At 40.7% G+C, this 17,533-nt stretch overlaps 1 protein-coding gene and 1 long non-coding RNA gene across 10 annotated transcripts in view; one reads left to right on the top strand and one right to left on the bottom strand.

The window, feature by feature from the left end:
- The window catches only part of LOC140126584 (uncharacterized), a 30,435-nt gene extending 21,193 nt beyond the window's left edge, over positions 1-9,242 (bottom strand). The window contains exons 1-2 of the long non-coding RNA XR_011854858.1: positions 9,160-9,242; positions 8,877-8,946 (exon numbers count right to left, since the gene is read on the bottom strand). This is a non-coding gene — a long non-coding RNA (uncharacterized lncRNA). The remainder of the gene's footprint in view (positions 1-8,876; positions 8,947-9,159) is intronic.
- The window catches only part of SH3TC2 (SH3 domain and tetratricopeptide repeats 2), a 74,706-nt gene that overhangs the window by 25,980 nt on the left and 31,193 nt on the right, over positions 1-17,533 (top strand). For 7 of the 9 annotated variants that reach the window (XM_072146185.1, XM_072146188.1, XM_072146181.1 and 4 more), the window contains 5 exons: positions 3,735-3,862; positions 8,577-8,682; positions 9,796-9,939; positions 11,481-11,685; positions 12,968-13,044. In XM_072146185.1, the coding sequence (XP_072002286.1) occupies positions 3,735-3,862; positions 8,577-8,682; positions 9,796-9,939; positions 11,481-11,685; positions 12,968-13,044 (660 nt within the window). Of the gene's footprint in view, positions 1-744; positions 3,479-3,734; positions 3,863-8,576; positions 8,683-9,795; positions 9,940-11,480; positions 11,686-12,967; positions 13,045-17,533 lie in introns of those variants that run through there. The other 2 variants (XM_072146187.1, XM_072146190.1) reach the window with 2 other exon arrangements.

Here is a 17,533-nt window from a genome sequence, read left to right as displayed (position 1 = left end):
TAGAACTCAGTGGAACAGGAAGTAGACCACTCTGTGCACAGTATAGTGGCTGCACCAAATTACTGAGATAGCTCCACTTCAATTAAATGGGCCTGGACCTGCAGTAACCTGCTCTGACCACTGCACCAATAACATAGCTGTTCCTGTTCTGTGGGTTTTGCTGATGTTGGACATCCACCAATCTGATATTGAAGACTTAATCTGTGGAATTGATTAAAATCTTTTTAATCAAAAAAACTCTTTAAAGGAAACCTACCATTTGATTTCATGCATTATGAACCAAATATACCTTGATTTCATGCATTATGAGGCAAATATACCTTGACAATGCTTTAGCGACACTGATGCAGGACTTTATCTTGGTTAATCCATGTGCTAAGTGGTTTGGCTGAAAAAACAATTATAAAATTATGATTATGAAGTTCTGCACTTGGCTTCTGTACCCTGGCCTTGGCTCAGCACTCTTACTTTCACATTGTTCTCCATGCCAGGCAAAATTATCAATTGCTGCACCATCCCCCACCTGCTGTGTATAAGTGATCTAGCTCCGGTTGATTACTCCTGTCTTGGCTGTTCAGAAAGCTTGTGTTTAATGTGTGTAATGTGGATCCAACTTTCCCAAGGTCCTGAATTTTATAATAGTTTTTTTTAGCAAAACCACTCAACTCAACTTAAGCAAGATATGATTCTGCATCAGTGTATCTAAAGCATTGTCAAGGTATATTTGCCTCATAATGCATGAAATCAAATAGTAGATTTTCTTTAAGTGAATTCTACTATTTAAATGTATATAAAAAGTTGATTATTATTGTGACCTTCCATACTTATACAACAGTTCTAGATGTGGTACTGAAAATAGAGACTGGTTTACTAACAAAATTCTTTGAAATGATGTAACTCAAGTCAGTATTTCTCAAAATATTCTGCTTTCAGTTAACAGGAAACAAACAAAATTTTAATTTGATTAATAAATGGAAATTGCTAGACAGATAGTGACAAGATTCAGGTTAGAAAACATTATACAATACATGACATTTTCATGGGTAAAGCTTGAAGCCCTATATCTTGGGTTCTAGTAAATAAATAATTGTCTAAAAATTTTCTAAAATAGAAAAAAGAAGCTTTTTTTTTCCATATTCAAGTGAAATGGCCATATCAATCTATAAGCAGAGACGTGATGAAATTGAACATGCGGCATAATGCTATTATAGGCCTGTGGTTAACAGAGTTAGAGCTATGTTACTGACACAATTGTCCAGACACAATTCTTTTCTTTGACATTTTTGTGACATAATTTCTGGCGCACACTTAGACCTGCCAAATGCAAGTCTTTAGAGTTGATACCCTTCCTGAATAAAGAGTGTAATTTCTGACGCTAATTTATACAGCCTGCAGTGCGCCAAATAAATTAAGGCTGTGCTCCACAATATCAAATCGCATTGCAATACACCACTAAAGTCGGGCACCGCAAAAAACAGACTATGCGCCACAAATGAATACATTCCCCACACTGCATTTACACATGCACATGCCTGGCATAGAAATAAATGCAGCTGGTGACTTACCACACGTGAAAAGTAACGCCCCGCGCCGGCCCACTCCCAGCACGAAGGCCCTGATATATATGCCCCACAGGGGCAGATTTCTCAAAAGTGTCTAAAAGTTACCCAGTAAAAAGTTAAACTAGACAATCTTAAAGGGGTATTCTGGGAATATGAATGTCTGATACCAAAACCCATAAAGCTATAAATAAATGAATGTATCAAACTTAATGTCATTAGTCACAAAATGGAGCTTAAATAGTTTGATTTTATGATTCACAAAATTTTATGGCCTCTCTAAAGTTATCACCAAGATGGCTGCCACTGGAAACTACAAGTCCCAAGATCCTTTAGTTCTGAGTAACTCCTCCTACCTCTTATGCTCGTCTCCCAGTGATGAAGTAACAGGTTTTCTTGCGCTGTTACCATAGTAATGATGTGTAACTGCCATCACCAAAACAGTGGCCATACTGGGTGCACTGCAACCAACCGACTACAACCACACTAAGTGGTGATTACATGACCTGCCCTTGCAGCTGCAGGACATGTGATGTGGACATGTGACCAGCGGCCATCTTCTGTTCTGTGTATGCTCTGCAACAGACTGATTAAAGGGCCAGTAGCATTTTAATTCTTCATTACAGTCTATGTCATCAGTATTTTTCTGGTAACGGGAGCAACATTTTAAATAACAACTAATTACATATAAGCTTATATTTTAAGGACCCATTTGTATATGAATTATGCTGATTCCTGGAATACCCCTTTAAGCTGTGCACAATTTCTCAAAGTTACGCCAGTTATGCGTCATTCCACTTCTTAGAAGCCACACACATCACTAGGCACTACAATGAGGAGGAACACAAGTGGAAAGGCTCTTCCCATTTACTTCCATGGAAGTCTAAAAGCAAGCAAATAGGTTGGGATAATGTGCAAGAAGATCTCTGTCTAGTGAATGGTCAAAAATCTACCTTTTTGCTTTCTGGAACATATATATTGTGAGCAGCACCCCCTATGATTCTGTACATAATAAAGGGAATGTTGCTTCTTTCTTCTATTAGGGGCGTCCACATATTTCAATGGGATTTTCCCTCAAGAACATCTATCAGCTAACCCTAAAATGGGAAGACTTTTAGTTTAAAGGGAACCTGTGACAAGTACCACTTTTTCAGTCTCCACCATGTCTCCATAGACAATTGTTAGCACATGTTCAAACTGTTTTTATGAATCAGGCTTTTACTTATCAAGAAAAGTTATATCAAAATTTACCACTTTCTCTGTTAGGCAGCATCCTGTGTCCCATGGATGTGTTCATTGAGGAGCAGTATTCTCCCACACTAGGAGTTTGCTTCACTGCCTAGCAACCCCGAGTGTAATGTGGCGCATGCGCAGATTCATGTGGAGGCTGGGCCGGCTCCACTGCATCTGTGCATGACCACTTGAAGATGTTGACCACCCAAGTGCGAGATTTGCCTGACGCGGTAGCCAAGACTAGGAGCCAGGGGTGGTCAGAAGCTGTACCGTGGAGAAGGAGGAGGAGGGAGTCGAGCTTTTTTTAAAAATTTGAAACTGACTGATGATGGAGCTATATCTACCTAACAAAAAGCCTGGTAAACTTTGATATAACTTTTCTATATAACTAAAACAATATTGATTTATTATTAACAAAAACTGTTTAGGCTATTGCTAAAAATTGTCTATGGGGACATGGGGAAAGGGGTCCTGGTGACAGGTTCCCTTTCAGTTTTCCTGGTCCTGCTCTTGGACAAATTAAGGACTTGGTTGGCAGAAAGAGGGTTTATTCAGAGCACTACACAACAACACTATAATCCATTGTATTCGCAGACAAATCGTGTGTAGAGTGTGTATGTTTCCTGTGTCACTGATCTCGGTTGTTGCACTGAGCCTTCAGAATTGTCATAGTCATTACTTTCATGGTCAGTATTAAATATGTGACTCTTTTATGCTTGAGATGCACACATGTCCTTTGCTGTTTATGTAGTTTACACTGTTCCAATCTCTATAACAGCCTTCTACAAGATCCAGTGTTGGCAGAACACAAGTCTCGATATAATTGTGGGTTAGGGTCTGATGGTATATATTAGCTCTCCAGGTATTTTGTCTGTTTCAGCACAGTTACCAAGTAAACACTGCTGTTTCCTCTCCTGTTTCTGCCCTTCCTGTTTTCTACAGAAATCTCCTTGTCCTTTTCCATCCTGCGACGTTCCACCCTGGGCCCTAATGTCACTCTGCAGGAGGCAGCTAGGAAGACTCTATGGGCTCTCGAAAATGATAACAAGGAAATGTTGCTGCTATTCAAGGTAGACTTATATTGAATTGATTAACCATTTATAGGAACGTTATTGTATATTTTCAACTTTACCAAAAGTTATGTATATTTTAACTCTTACATTATATGGTTTGGATTGTTGTAACAGTCAATACAGCAATGTATAGAATGTATAGAATTTAATAATTATTACAATAATGTTTATTTTTATCTTCAAAATTCAGGATTTTTTTCTTCAGTCGTTTAAATTCCCACTGACCAACTATTACATGATATTGGTTGTGCAAGGGGGTCACCTTATTTGGTGTCAGGTAGAATTTGTAATCATCTATTTTGTCTATAAAACACAGGCAAAGGAGGGCACAAAATCTGATCACAGTCCCTAAGTCACAGCTATAAATAGAAATGGCTGTATACTGATTATTTTAGATTTTTTTGGGATAATATAGTGGGAACTGTAATTAAATTTTCCATGACAAGACACAGATATTACTGTCTGTAGTTGCCCATATGGTACTGCGGTATTAATGCAGGGCAGTTTCCAGGTCATATAGACAACAGGGCAAATAATGTTAGGTTACATTCGCATCATATTTTAGTGTGATGTATCTTTACCACGTAAGGCAGTAGTATATCCCAATGTGTGCTCATACAGTGGGATACAGCCTCCTGACTTGCCCCACTGGGAGGGAGTAGGAGGTGGAGGGAAATCAGGAGAAGCCAGTGATTGGTGTTTCACCTGTGTAATTACAGCCACTTACATATAACATTGTTATAGTTTTTACTGGATGATGAGAGCAAGAGGTTAATCAAATGCCAGATGTGCCCCTTGCCATAGCACACTTAACAAGGGTTGGGCTGACCCTAAGCTTAGTGAAATCACTGTATCTTCTCATTTCTTAGTACAGTGGTGGCGAACCTATGGCACGGGTGCCAGAGGTGGCACTCAGAGCCCTTTCTGTGGGGACTCAGGCCATCGCCCTAGGTGTTGACAGACGTGCATTATCTTTTGGAGGTCCTCCTGCTGGACCCACCATTCTTCCTGTACAGAGTGACCCTGGAGAGAAGCTACAATGAGAGTCTTAATTTGCTCTCCTTCTTTTAACTGTATTGGTGGCCTCAGGGGCCGATACGATTGAATGATGTGGAAGAACTGGTAGCAACAGGTTGCAGCTTAAAATGCCATGTTGGCACTTCACGGTAATGAAGTGGATTTTGGTTTGCAGCTTGGGCACTCTGTCTCTAAAAGGTTCGCCATCACTGTCTTAGTATAATGCCTCCAAAAATAGCTTTAACACACCATTTCATCTATATCAGGACATGCATATTTTTTCCAAGTAAAATTGATCATCCCTTGAAATTCTTAAAGGAGTTTTCAGTTAACCCAGAAAACCCAAGGCTCTCAGAAATGGTGAGGTAAAAAAATCAAACTATAACGCATGACTGCTGTGGCCAATGAATGACTACAGTAGACACAGGAGGAAGATCTGTGACATGACCACTGTGGCCACTGATTTGCCATCCACCAGTTAACTGAAAACAAAACCCTTTAAATAATATGAGTTGTGTTTATCCTACTTAAAAAAAATAGAATGTAAAAAAATGTGTACATTATTATTGGATATAATAGTGTAGCCATGAATGTTCTTGGAATTGGAAAGTATTTTTCATGTTACTGTTATAAGTATTCCAGCAAAGACTGACAAAGGTGAAACTAGCAAAGCTGTAAAGGAATGTCCGTCCCTGCTAACAGCCTCTATGCTCCCTAATACCGGCCGGGGAGCAGCAATACAGACCTTTCATACCATGCTGTGTCATGTAAAGGTCAGCAAATCTGGGCATATTACCTGAAAAACATTGGCAAGAGTCCATAGGAACATTGCTAAGCAGACCTATATTAGGAACCTGGAGTTGTATATGTAACCAAACAGCCTTTGTTGACCTATAGTTACCATTCATAAGTTGTGTCATTTAACTTTAGGACCTAACTAGCTGAATTCTAAATGTAGTCATTTGTGTGTGGCAGAGTGTGTTTATTACACATAGGAGGCATGTTGTAAGGTGGTGGCATCGTAGTGTACATTGTAAAGAAAACGCAAGTCTTTGCTACAGGTGGTTGTCGTCTCTTTATTTCTTGTTAGTGTGACAATGGTTCATTATGGGAAGTTTCTTAGCATAGCTTGCATTACCGACCTGCACTTGCAGGAAAGTGCATGATGCTCAACTTCGTCTGACGCTACTTGGGATGGGATTAGGATATTGGTAGTCAAAAAGTACTCCTGATTTATGCAGCAATGACGGTATCTAATGATGGTCCTAATGTGCGCTCCTAGCAAATGTGCTTGATTCTGGTTATTTAAGTCATCGGTGTATAATGGGAGGTGTCTGAGTGTCAAGGTTCCTAGTGTACTGGGCAAAAGTGTGCATTATTGCTATTAACTGAATTTTTTTTCACCCTAGCTCTGTTGTATGACTTTGATGGTTATTGATTCTGTTCTTGTGAGGACATTAGCTTGACTTGACCCCAATAAATATTTGCCTGCCCTGACCTCTGGTTAGTACCTTGGATTCTGCCTGACCCCTGGTGCTTTCTACTGGCATTCTCTGACCAACCTGGGTTGACTGTCACTAACATTGAAAGATAACAGGGAATAACACACATCCAGATTACGTACAAGATAGGTTACGTTTGTTCTTAAGTTGAATTTGTATGCAAGTTGAAACTGCATATTTTATAACTGTAATACCAGATAAAACATTTGTTTGCACCAGTGACAATTGGAGTTTCAAAGTTTTTTGCTGTAATGGGACCAAGGATTATCAATAAAGCTTCATTACAGACACCTTACAGCTGATCATTGCTGTCTGGGACTAAAGAAAAGCATTCAGAGACTTCACCAGTGGTCACAGTGGGCAGTGGGATTCGCCTGGAACTCGGGGGTCCTCTGTTAGTCGGGTAATCTTAAGTAGGGGATCTCCTGTACTTTATCTGGAGCCATTCTCATGCTACCCTAGGCACTTAGTGCTGGTCTCTATTCCTGTTCTTGTGTTTTCAGGCCTGGCCACTCTATTAATACTACCAGATAGAAGATGAAGAAGCCAAAAGTCCCCTCTCTCATCTGGCCTTAGAGCCAGTAGCTGTGTGGTTCGGGTTACATAGGAGCCACTGCTCTTGTAACTGCTGACTCATGTGAAACAGCACCCCTCCTAGGTGTCCATCTAACAACCTTAACCTAACTAAAATAAAACCCAGAAATTCTACATAGCTTATTTTTTTAGCATGTTAACAATGGGACAGAGTGCAATAGGTAACCCAGCCAGCTCACTTAATAAAAGCTTAAAGAAGACCTTTCACCAGAATTTTTCACCCTCACACCAGTGATACCTGATGTAAATGGTTAAAAGTCATCCCCTTGTCACCTAAAATGATCTACTATTGAGGCACTGTATCTTAATTACAGTTGTTTTACTGATGCAAATGATTGTAAGTCATATTCCGAGACAGGAAGTCCTCTCACTGTACACTTCCTGTCCTTATCAGAATGATGTCCCTCTCACTGCATGGTGAATTTAGCAATGAGCACTGTCTGTCAAACTGAAGATCTTTTCTCCATTTCGCCCACCCAGCATAGGCTGGCAGAAAAAGTTTGGCGAACGATTTTACTGGTGGGAGGAGGCAGATTTATGCTGGGACACCAGCTTAACAACAAAGGCACAGTGGGTGGGGGGGATAAGTAAGGGTTAGTGTGCTTGTTCTTGATGTCAGGTTCTGTTTAAATCATTTACCTACCTTGTGTCCTTTACTAGGGGGTCTTCATTTTTACTTTAATTGGATACAAGTCTTTCTTTGTTCTGTGATGAACATATTTCTGGCTCTTATTGTACAGTTTAGTACAGTTTAGAATACTGCACCTTGTAACAAACCTTGAGGTTTTTGTCCACCACAGGACCAGGAAAAACTTTTTTCCACTTGAAGTACACAATGAATGCATGAAGAACAGCGGTTGAAGATCTTGAAAGCTTTAAAAAAAATTTTTGAACCAGAATACCCTTTTAAACCATAAATTTCACCTATTATTAAATTTTATTTGAATTGAAACACATAAACAGTAAATGGTTAAAACAAGGTTATCTATGTTGTACATGAAGATTTTTTGTATTTCTCCAGTTTCATCTTCATCAGTCTCTTTCAAATTGTGTGAGAAACACAAAATCTGCATTGCAACATTAAAAGTCGGTTTTTACTGAATTACTCTCTACATACAGGCAATCACCTACTTAAGAACACCCGACTTACAGATGACCCCTAGTTACAAACAGCCCTCTATATGTTGGTAATTTACTATACTTTAGCCCTCGGCTACAATAAACAGCTGTAACAGTTGTAAAAAGTGTCAACAATTAAGATTTATTGTTAATCTTTGTTCTTATGACAATACAACATTTTTAACAACAATTGTCACAGAGACCAAACAAATTTTGTCTGGAGTTACAAGAATAAAATATACAGTTCCGACTTACATACAAATTCAACAAACCGACAGAACCTATCTAGTACATAACCCGGGGACGGCCTATAATTTTGATAAGACTTAAAATCGCATAAACTTTGCTACCACTGTAATGTACTGCAGTTTTTTTGTGCACAACTCCATCTGCATTGGCATCTGGCAAACATAACATTAATGTGACTTTTCCATGTCATTTTTTACTCTCAGAAACTTTTTGCGTTTGTTGTTTTCTAGGAGCTGTCCGCCCGGTTAGTGTCGATCCAAGCACAGAATGATGTATTTATTGTTACTTTCAAGACTATAGAAGAAATCTGGAAATTTACAACTTACCTCTCACTTGGTAATCCTGACAGCAGCATAAAATAAGACATAAATTGATATCTCATCAAAAGGCTTTAGCAGTAAATCCAGTTCTGTTTAAATGGCCACTAAAGTTTCAACAAACTTTGTATAATTGAGTGTATTAATAGTAAAGTGAATACAAGAAACTTTGAAATATATCTATCGGTAGAAATGGCTTCTATCTCTACTTACTTTACTCTCGCATGCTCTCTCCTTGCCTGATTAAAGTTTCTCACTGTAATATCTGCTGAATACCATCTTGCTAGAAAGAGTAACAGAAGGACACAAACATGTCAGATTACATAAAAGTAGTAAAACACATTAGTTAGTCACAACCCAGCAGCTCTGAAACAACTGCCAATTGTATACAGAGACTGCAGAGTATATAGTTGATAGAAAATGTTGCCTAAAAGCAGTGCAACTACTTATATATTTAAAATTTCTAAAAGATAAGTTAAAATTTAAGGCTTATTACATAATATACTGTCAGCTCTGCTGTGCCTCACTCCCCCTCCATTGAATAAAGACTTTATCTGTCTGTAGCTTGTAGCTTTACTCTCCTCACACTGATTTTGACAGGAAGTCTCTGTGTGAGCTCGTCTTGGAATGCAAGGGTGGGGGCCACTGCAGAGAGGAGCTCAGTGCCTCTGTGCTGCAGCAAAACTGGCTGCTACACTGAATTTCCATCCCACCTGTGTCCTCAGCACTCCCCCTCCTCTGCCTGCTTCAAACTCACTGCAGTACAGATTTCAGAACACAGTGGGAAGAGTAAGTGCTTCTTGCACACTGTAAAAGCTTATGAATCTGCAGCATAAGAGGATTACCACAGTCACAATGCTTGATTTTGATGATAGATTTCCATTAAAGAAAGATGCATGAAGATTCTACTGTGTTCCACTAGAGGTCACTATTATCCCAACCATCAATATATATATATAATGTATATATATATGTATATATAAATTTTAAATTTGCTTTTATATCCAAATCCATTAATAGTTTTCATTCTGTTTTGCATTTAGATCAGCTAAAGATAATAAGAGTTTCATTATTTTCACATAATAACATTAATTGTAAAAGTAATATTGAAAATGTTCTCCTGTTATTCTAGGTATTGTGGCTTGCACTTTGGAGCATCTGCTTTTTGATGAAAGGTATTGGTTAAATGCCACCCTGGTTGAAGACACAGAGATACAAGTATCCGTAAATCAGGATGAGTTGGCAACGTTGTATCTCGGTTTGCTTCTTCAAGAAGGTAATTGAAAATATTTAAAGGGATATGCCATCACTTTATGAATGATGGGGGATAAACCACTGGGACCCTCACTCATCCTGAGCATGAAGGGGGGAGGGGGTCTTTACTCTCTACTTGTACAGTCGTGCTCCTGGTCCCCAGGCTGTGTCAGGAACTGCATCACAACTACATTTAAGTTAAAGAAGTCTCGGGGTAGTTCCCTGTACATCTAGGTCAGTGATGGCGAACCTTTAAGCGGCCGAGTGCCCAAACTGAACCCAAAATCCCCCTTATTTATCGCGAGGTGCCATCCAAAAATTAAAGCCATAACTTATTGCTCCCTGTTCAACAACTTTATATTTCCCTCCTGAGGACAGCAGTAGAAAGATGGAAATTTTTCATAATTTTAGCTTCTTTCCAGTGTCCCACTGTACACAAAGAATCATGGGGCAGCAGAAGGTCCTCCAAAGATAATTCGGCCCTGTCTATTAATTCTCACTCTTCCTACAGTCACAAGTATCAAAGTAAGTATCAAAATATGACTGAAAGCAACATATTTTAAGTTGTTTGGAACTGGAGGAAGATTCCTTCAAGTCCTGTCTGGTGTGCTAGGGTGATGGTCCGGGTGCCCACAGAAATGGCTCTGAGTGCCGCCTCTGGCACCCGTGCCATAGGTTCGCCACCACTGATCTAGGTGGTTGGTGGCTTCCATGTGTTGAAAAAATTAAATGAGCGGCATAGTTAAATCAATGCTCTTTCCCCCTAATTTTTTATCAATAGAATTACTCCTATAATTATGAGATGACGATTCCCTCTACAAGGCGCATGTATGCATGTTGATTATGTTACACAATTACACTAGTCGTGATAAATAGTCAACTTACAAAACTGTTTAGACTGGGAGGCTTAAAGGGCACCTACCACCACGATTCTACCTATAAAGGTAGATCGGGTGGTAGGTGGATGTAAGGGACGTGAGGATAGCTCTTTTTAGAGCTAATCCTCACGTCCCCTCTAACTTTAAATAAACCTTATTCCCTTAATATGTAAATTTAGTTATGCTGCTACTGGGGCGTGGAGTAGCCAGGCACGAGGCTATACGGCACGTTACTCCTCCTACCCTGTTGTGTTCGGCGTGCAGCGGCCGACAAGCCGGAGTTCTGCGCATGCGCAGTAGCTCCGGCCTCGGAGCTGTGGCTGCTCAGCCACGGGCTTGCGTTCTGTATGTCGTACGAGGGCGCGCAGCTGCGAGGAGGAGTAACGTGCCCGGCTACTCCATGCCCCAGTAGCCGCATAACTAAATTTACATATTAAGGGAATAAAGTTTATTTAAAGTTAGCGGGGATGTGAGGATTAGCTCTAAAAAGAGCTATCCTCACGTCCCTTACATCCACCTACCACCCGATCTACCGTTATAGGTAGAATCGTGGTGGTAGGTTCCCTTTTATATACTTCTAAAGTCAATCACCTCCCATTATTTATTATTTGGGCATTATTTCCCAAATTCTGACTACATCAGGCCATAGTCATGTATCAGTTTTTGTTTCCTGTTTTTGTTATAGGATGCTTCTATGCCAGAGCCGTGGTACACGATGCAGGTGCACAGGCGGAGGAGGAGAAAGAATTCCTGGCGGTATCTGTCAATGATGTGGTATATGTTAAAGATGTTGGGGATGAGTCATCATGGGAAGGACAATCACTAAGCACAGGCGAGCGTGGCCTACTACCCATTATATCAGTGGAGCCGCTCTCACATCCTTTCTATCAGTAAGTGCCTCATCACCAGGGCCTCATGCCATATTTAACCATAATCTAACTCCAATATGTGATCAAGTTGTGAGTCTGTGCCCTTGTCCAATATTCTTCTCTTTCAGGATAGAAGCCCCTCAAATCTATCCTTATCCCCTATTAATTGTTCTTTTTCAACGTTTCTCCTCTGCCTCTCCTATTTGCCAGTTCCATCGCTGGTTATCCATTATACAACCATAAACCTGTCCCCTCCATGTATCCCTGAACTAAATACTGGATGCCTTCCCACAAGCAATATCAATATCCTGCTGGCTTTACTACAGTCCTATTGTATGCGTATCTTCTCTGTCATAACCACTGGTTGGAAGGGTGAGCGGATGTATTTGGCATACCTCTCGAACCACTTGGAGTGGCTATGATGGAGTGGACATGTATACAGTAATCACTGCACAGCTCCCTCCATCTGCAGGAAGCAAGAAGGACACCAGACATCACAGGAAGTCATGTGTCCTGCTGCTTGGAGGGGTCATGTGATCCACAGCAAGCTTTAACAGGATAGTTAAAATTATAATACGGTTATAATATGTTTTTTATAAGTGGCAGCATAGCAGAAATAAAAAATCACAGGTGTGGAAAGATTTGCAGACTGACTGTGCAGTGATCAGTCTGAAAGTCATACAATATGTGGAGAGCACAAATCTGATCACACTCCATTTTACTCCCCCCAAATCACTTACTGTTATGTATTTGGGCAGGAAACTTCTTTTCTTCTACTTGAAGGGAAGAAAGTTTTGTGCGAGTTACAGAAATCAGTAGCACAAATCCTAGCTTCCCTGATGGTTTTCTACAATTCATCACTGTAGGTAAAATGTTTCCACCTGCTGATATATTCAGTTTCGAAGACTGGATAAGATTTGGAAGAAACTTCTAGCTGTGAGAAGTATTTGCTTGTATGGACTCCAGTAGAGATGAATGCTGCTGGCATTTTAGCGATAGGTGAATTTTCTATTACAGATCTATTTTTCAGCCTTCATTGTCTTATATGGTGAAAATACTGCTCTGTAATTGAAATTTCACCTCCTCGAAACCCCCAGCAATGCAATTGTTTACTGATTCCCTCATCTGTAGCTTTCAGCTTACAGAAGAATATTCCAGTATATAATATACTTTATATAAGGTGACTTTGTATATCAGTACTGTGTTTTTTATATTAATTAATCTGACCTGTTTGACTAAGGAAGAACAGAGAGTAAAATGTTGAGACACAAGAGTAGACTAAATGTATATATATTTCCTTTAGATGGTTTCTGAAAACCTACCCGACGTCCTGTAACGTGACTGAGCAGAACTGCCGGAACATAACATCTCAGCCAATAGGTAAAGTTGCTCAGCGTACGGCACACAGGCACACTATTGTTACACCCATGTGTATCAGATGCCAGCTGCACAATCTCCCTTTGTACTGCTTGGTATCATCATGTTCCAGAAGTAAAATGTACCAAGAATGTTTGTATAGTAAAATATGATGAAGATACATTAGAACATGTTCACTTTGAAAGAAAGAGAAGCAAATCAATTTATAGTGATATCATTTATACAAATGCACTGGATAATACCATCCACTGTAGCAGCCAGTCTGTTTCTAGTGGTTGTCCTAATAGAAGCCTAGAAACCTGTCAGGGCCGGCGCCAGCACTAGGCATACCTGGGCAAGTGCCGTGGCCCAGAGCTGCTGGGGAGACCACATAAGGATGTACATAAGGGATGAGGGGGGCTGTAACTAATGAAGCCATAGGGTGTGAGGGGTGCTTATATAAAATAACCATGATGGGGGCTGTATATAAAATAACCATGAGGGGGTATGATAAACTAGGGAATATTTTAGGAAACAGGACACTGTTTTAGTTTTTTAGAATTTTTTATGCCGCCACGTGAGTTCACTGCAATGGGGCCCACTGAAACCTGAAGCTGACCCTGTTACCTGTACTTCACTTTGGAAGGAAGGGTGCCTGATCTTGTGTCTACAATGTAATTCAGGGGTCTACATTTGAGCTCTGAGAATAGCCAGGTCTATCATATCTCTGCTCCATCATATTTGGCTAAGATTGCATATAAACTCCTGATGTATGCATCTTCTCAGTACATTACATATATGACACAGCAAGCCATGTCTTTCCATCCTGCTCCCTTCTGCTGAGCAACATATATGTTCAGCAGAGGCAATCGGAGGCAATCGCTGTCTCCAGTGATGTCCCTGAACTTCAGCAGCAGCCAATTGCTGTCTGATGCCAATGTTCACCCCTTCTCCCGCTTTTTGGGTAGGGTAGGAATAGTACAATTTATCCCATTCTATGAATACAAAGGGATACATCCTAGCCCTTTGTTGTAAATGTATGTCAGAATCAGGGGTGTAACTACAGTGGTAGCAGCTGCAGCTGCTATGGGGCCTGTAGTGTCAGAGGTCCCTGTGATCTGACCTGACACACTAAAGAGTGGAGGATGTGCAACCTTATATACATATTATGCTTCACATTGTACAGCATAATATGTATTTAACACATATGTGATATATATATGCTGTATCAGTGATGTGTATATGCTGTATGTATATACGAGGTATGTTGGGTATATACACTCACCGGCCACTTTATTAGGTACACCATGCTAGTAACAGGTTGGACCCCCTTTTGCCTTCAGAACTGCCTCAATTCTTCGTGGCATAGATTCAACAAGGTGCTGGAAGCATTCCTCAGAGATTTTGGTCCATATTGACATGATGGCATCACACAGTTGCCGCAGATTTGTCGGCTGCACATCCATGATGCGAATCTCCCGTTCCACCACATCCCAAAGATGCTCTATTGGATTGAGATCTGGTGACTGTGGAGGCCATTTGAGTACAGTGAACTCATTGTCATGTTCAAGAAACCAGTCTGAGATGATTCCAGCTTTATGACATGGCGCATTATCCTACTGAAAGTAGCCATCAGATGTTGGGTACTTTGTGGTCATAAAGGGATGGACATGGTCAGCAACAATACTCAGGTAGGCTGTGGCGTTGCAACGATGCTCAATTGGTACCAAGGGGCCCAAAGAGTGCCAAGAAAATATTCTTCACACCATGACACCACGACCACCAGCCTGAACCGTTGATACAAGGCAGGATGGATCCATGTTTTCATGTTGTTGACGCCAAATTCTGACCCTACCATCCGAATGTCGCAGCAGAAATTGAGACTCATCAGACCAGGCAACGTTTTTCCAATCTTCTACTGTCCAATTTCGATGAGCATGTGCAAATTGTAGCCTCAGTTTCCTGTTCTTAGCTGAAAGGAGTGGCACCCAGTGTGGTCTTCTGCTGCTGTAGCCCATCTGCCTCAAAGTTCAACATACTGTGCGTTCAGAGATGCTCTTCTGCCTACCTTGGTTGTAACGGTGGCGATTTGTGTCACTGTTGCCTTTCTATCAGCTCGAACCAGTCTGCCCATTCTCCTCTGACCTCTGGCATCAACAAGGCATTTCCGCCCACAGAACTGCCGCTCACTGGATGTTTTATTCTTTTTCGGACCATTCTCTGTAAACCCTAGAGATGGTTGTGCGTGAAAATCCCAGTAGATCAGCAGTTTCTGGAATACTCAGACCAGCCCTTCTGGCACCAACAACCATGCCACGTTCAAAGGCACTCAAATCACCTTTCTTCCCCATACTGATGCTCGGTTTGAACTGCAGGAGATTGTCTTGACCATGTCTACATGCCTAAATGCACTGAGTTGCCGCCATGTGATTGGCTGATTAGAAATTAAGTGTTAACGAGCAGTTGGACAGGTGTACCTAATAAAGTGGCCAGTGAGTGTATACTTTAAAGAGGCCCTGTCACCCAAAAAAATTCCTCTAGGAGTTGCTTACTATTGGAATATATCGATAAAGCTAGAAAACATGCAGTGTTATCGGTATGTTCCGATAAAGCTAGCGATTTAACACTGCTATTAATGGGTTAGGGCTAGGGAGCTGCTTTTTTCCAGTGACAGGTCTTCTTTAAGTTTGTATATGGCACTGTATGTGTGTGTTTATACTCTATATGTGTGTACATGAGTTTATAAAAGTGTGATTGTAACTTGCATGTGTAATATACAAATATTTATATTTTTTAAGTAGGAAGGGGGGCCCCTTCAGAAGCCTGCAATGGGGCCCGGCCTCACCTAAGTTACGCCCCTGTCAGGAATCCAGCCTTACAACAGATGGCTTAGACATGATCTGAACCTAGCCTTAGTAGGATGTGCTTGTATTGTTCAGCTCCGTATACTTCAGGGGACTGAGATCTTATATCAGATTCATATGGACATGTGTGACACTGTTTCTGGTACAAACCCCAGGTCCCTGCCCACATGAATGGCTCTCAGGCTCTAAAAGGTTCGCCATTACTGCCTTAAACTATAAAGATATGTCTTTTCTTACCTTTTGTCTTGGTTTAACTACCATGAGATGTTTAAGTTGAGCTAAAAAACATAATTTAGCAATACTCTGCTGTCATATGCACATACTCTACATAGAAGGAAAGTATCATTCTAATTATGACATTTGACTTAATAGAACTGTCCCATTGGCCTTTTGCACCATATTTGTCTATTTTTGGCAATTTTTGTTCCTACTTACTCCACTACACACTTCTTCTCACTAACCCCAAATTTATCAAGGCAAGCCAGATGTACAAGTCACATTTACGATGTGCAATATTTAAGTAAAAAAAATTGGCCACAAATCCACCCCAGTCCCCTGCTGGCATTGGGTATAGTTTAGAACCAATTTCACCCAAATCTGTGACAATCACAACTACTCCAGGCCTCATAGGGAACCTGTCATCAGAGTCATACATAAGGACAGGCTCCCATAGCCTTTTAATGCTAATTCCCAATCTTCTTTAATAATTAACTTACCGGTAAGTGATTCCACTCACTTTAAAAGCATATAAAGTATAGTTGGTTCCCTACCAGTACTGTCTTGAGTCGTGGGGCCATCCAAGTCCCTGTGTCATGCCCATCATTATCTGCTCTGCTCGCTCTTCCTCCTCCCCCCTCCCTCATGAATTAGTTAGATGACCCTGTGATCCAAGCAAAGCTCTCTCAGCTCACGTTTGCAGGGGGAAGGATGAGGTTCTAGCAAGGGTGATATGATGATGATGATGATGACACAGGCACTCAGATGCCCCTTTGACTCAACGAAGTTTACTGGCAGAAACCAAACTTTGCTGGCACAGAGAAAACCTTTATATTCTTAAAAACAAGTGGCAGCGGCAGCTAGTATTCAAAAAGCAATGGGAACCTGTCATTAGTGAAAAGGTGTAATCCTTATGAAAGGTTTCCTTAACACCTCCAATCACAGACTTATCCACCATTCCAGGCCACTATGATAAATCATATGCATATGAGCTCCTGAGAAAGTCTAAAAATCGTAACATGAAGCCTAATGATAAATTCCCCCCTGTGTGTCTGAGTGTGACCACATGTGTTATAGTGATGAGAGCTGATCACCGGTGTTAAGGAGATCGCACTGGTTTTGGACGCCATCTTGACTACTGTCCACCATTTTAAGTATTAGTCAGGGTTCACGCTGGGGGTCAAAGCACTGTCCAGTTAATGTCATGATTCAAACTTCATTTTATGTAACCTGTTTGCTTGCCTGTCAGCTAATTCCCTTTGACATTTAATGACTCTCCTGTCTGTGATATTATGCATTTGAGAGATTAAATGAGAGAGAAGATCTTTACATACACTAAGAGACTGACGTGTCTTTGGTTTGTTCTCTCCTCCTGATACCGGGAGCCATGAAATATTTAATTTAAAAGTCACCTGTACAACATGAAGTCAGGG

The sequence above is a fragment of the Engystomops pustulosus genome, chromosome 4 (genome assembly GCF_040894005.1).
Source record: "Engystomops pustulosus chromosome 4, aEngPut4.maternal, whole genome shotgun sequence".
NCBI classification, from domain to species: Eukaryota; Metazoa; Chordata; class Amphibia; order Anura; family Leptodactylidae; genus Engystomops; species Engystomops pustulosus.
This window is presented reverse-complemented; position numbering and strand designations above follow the sequence as displayed.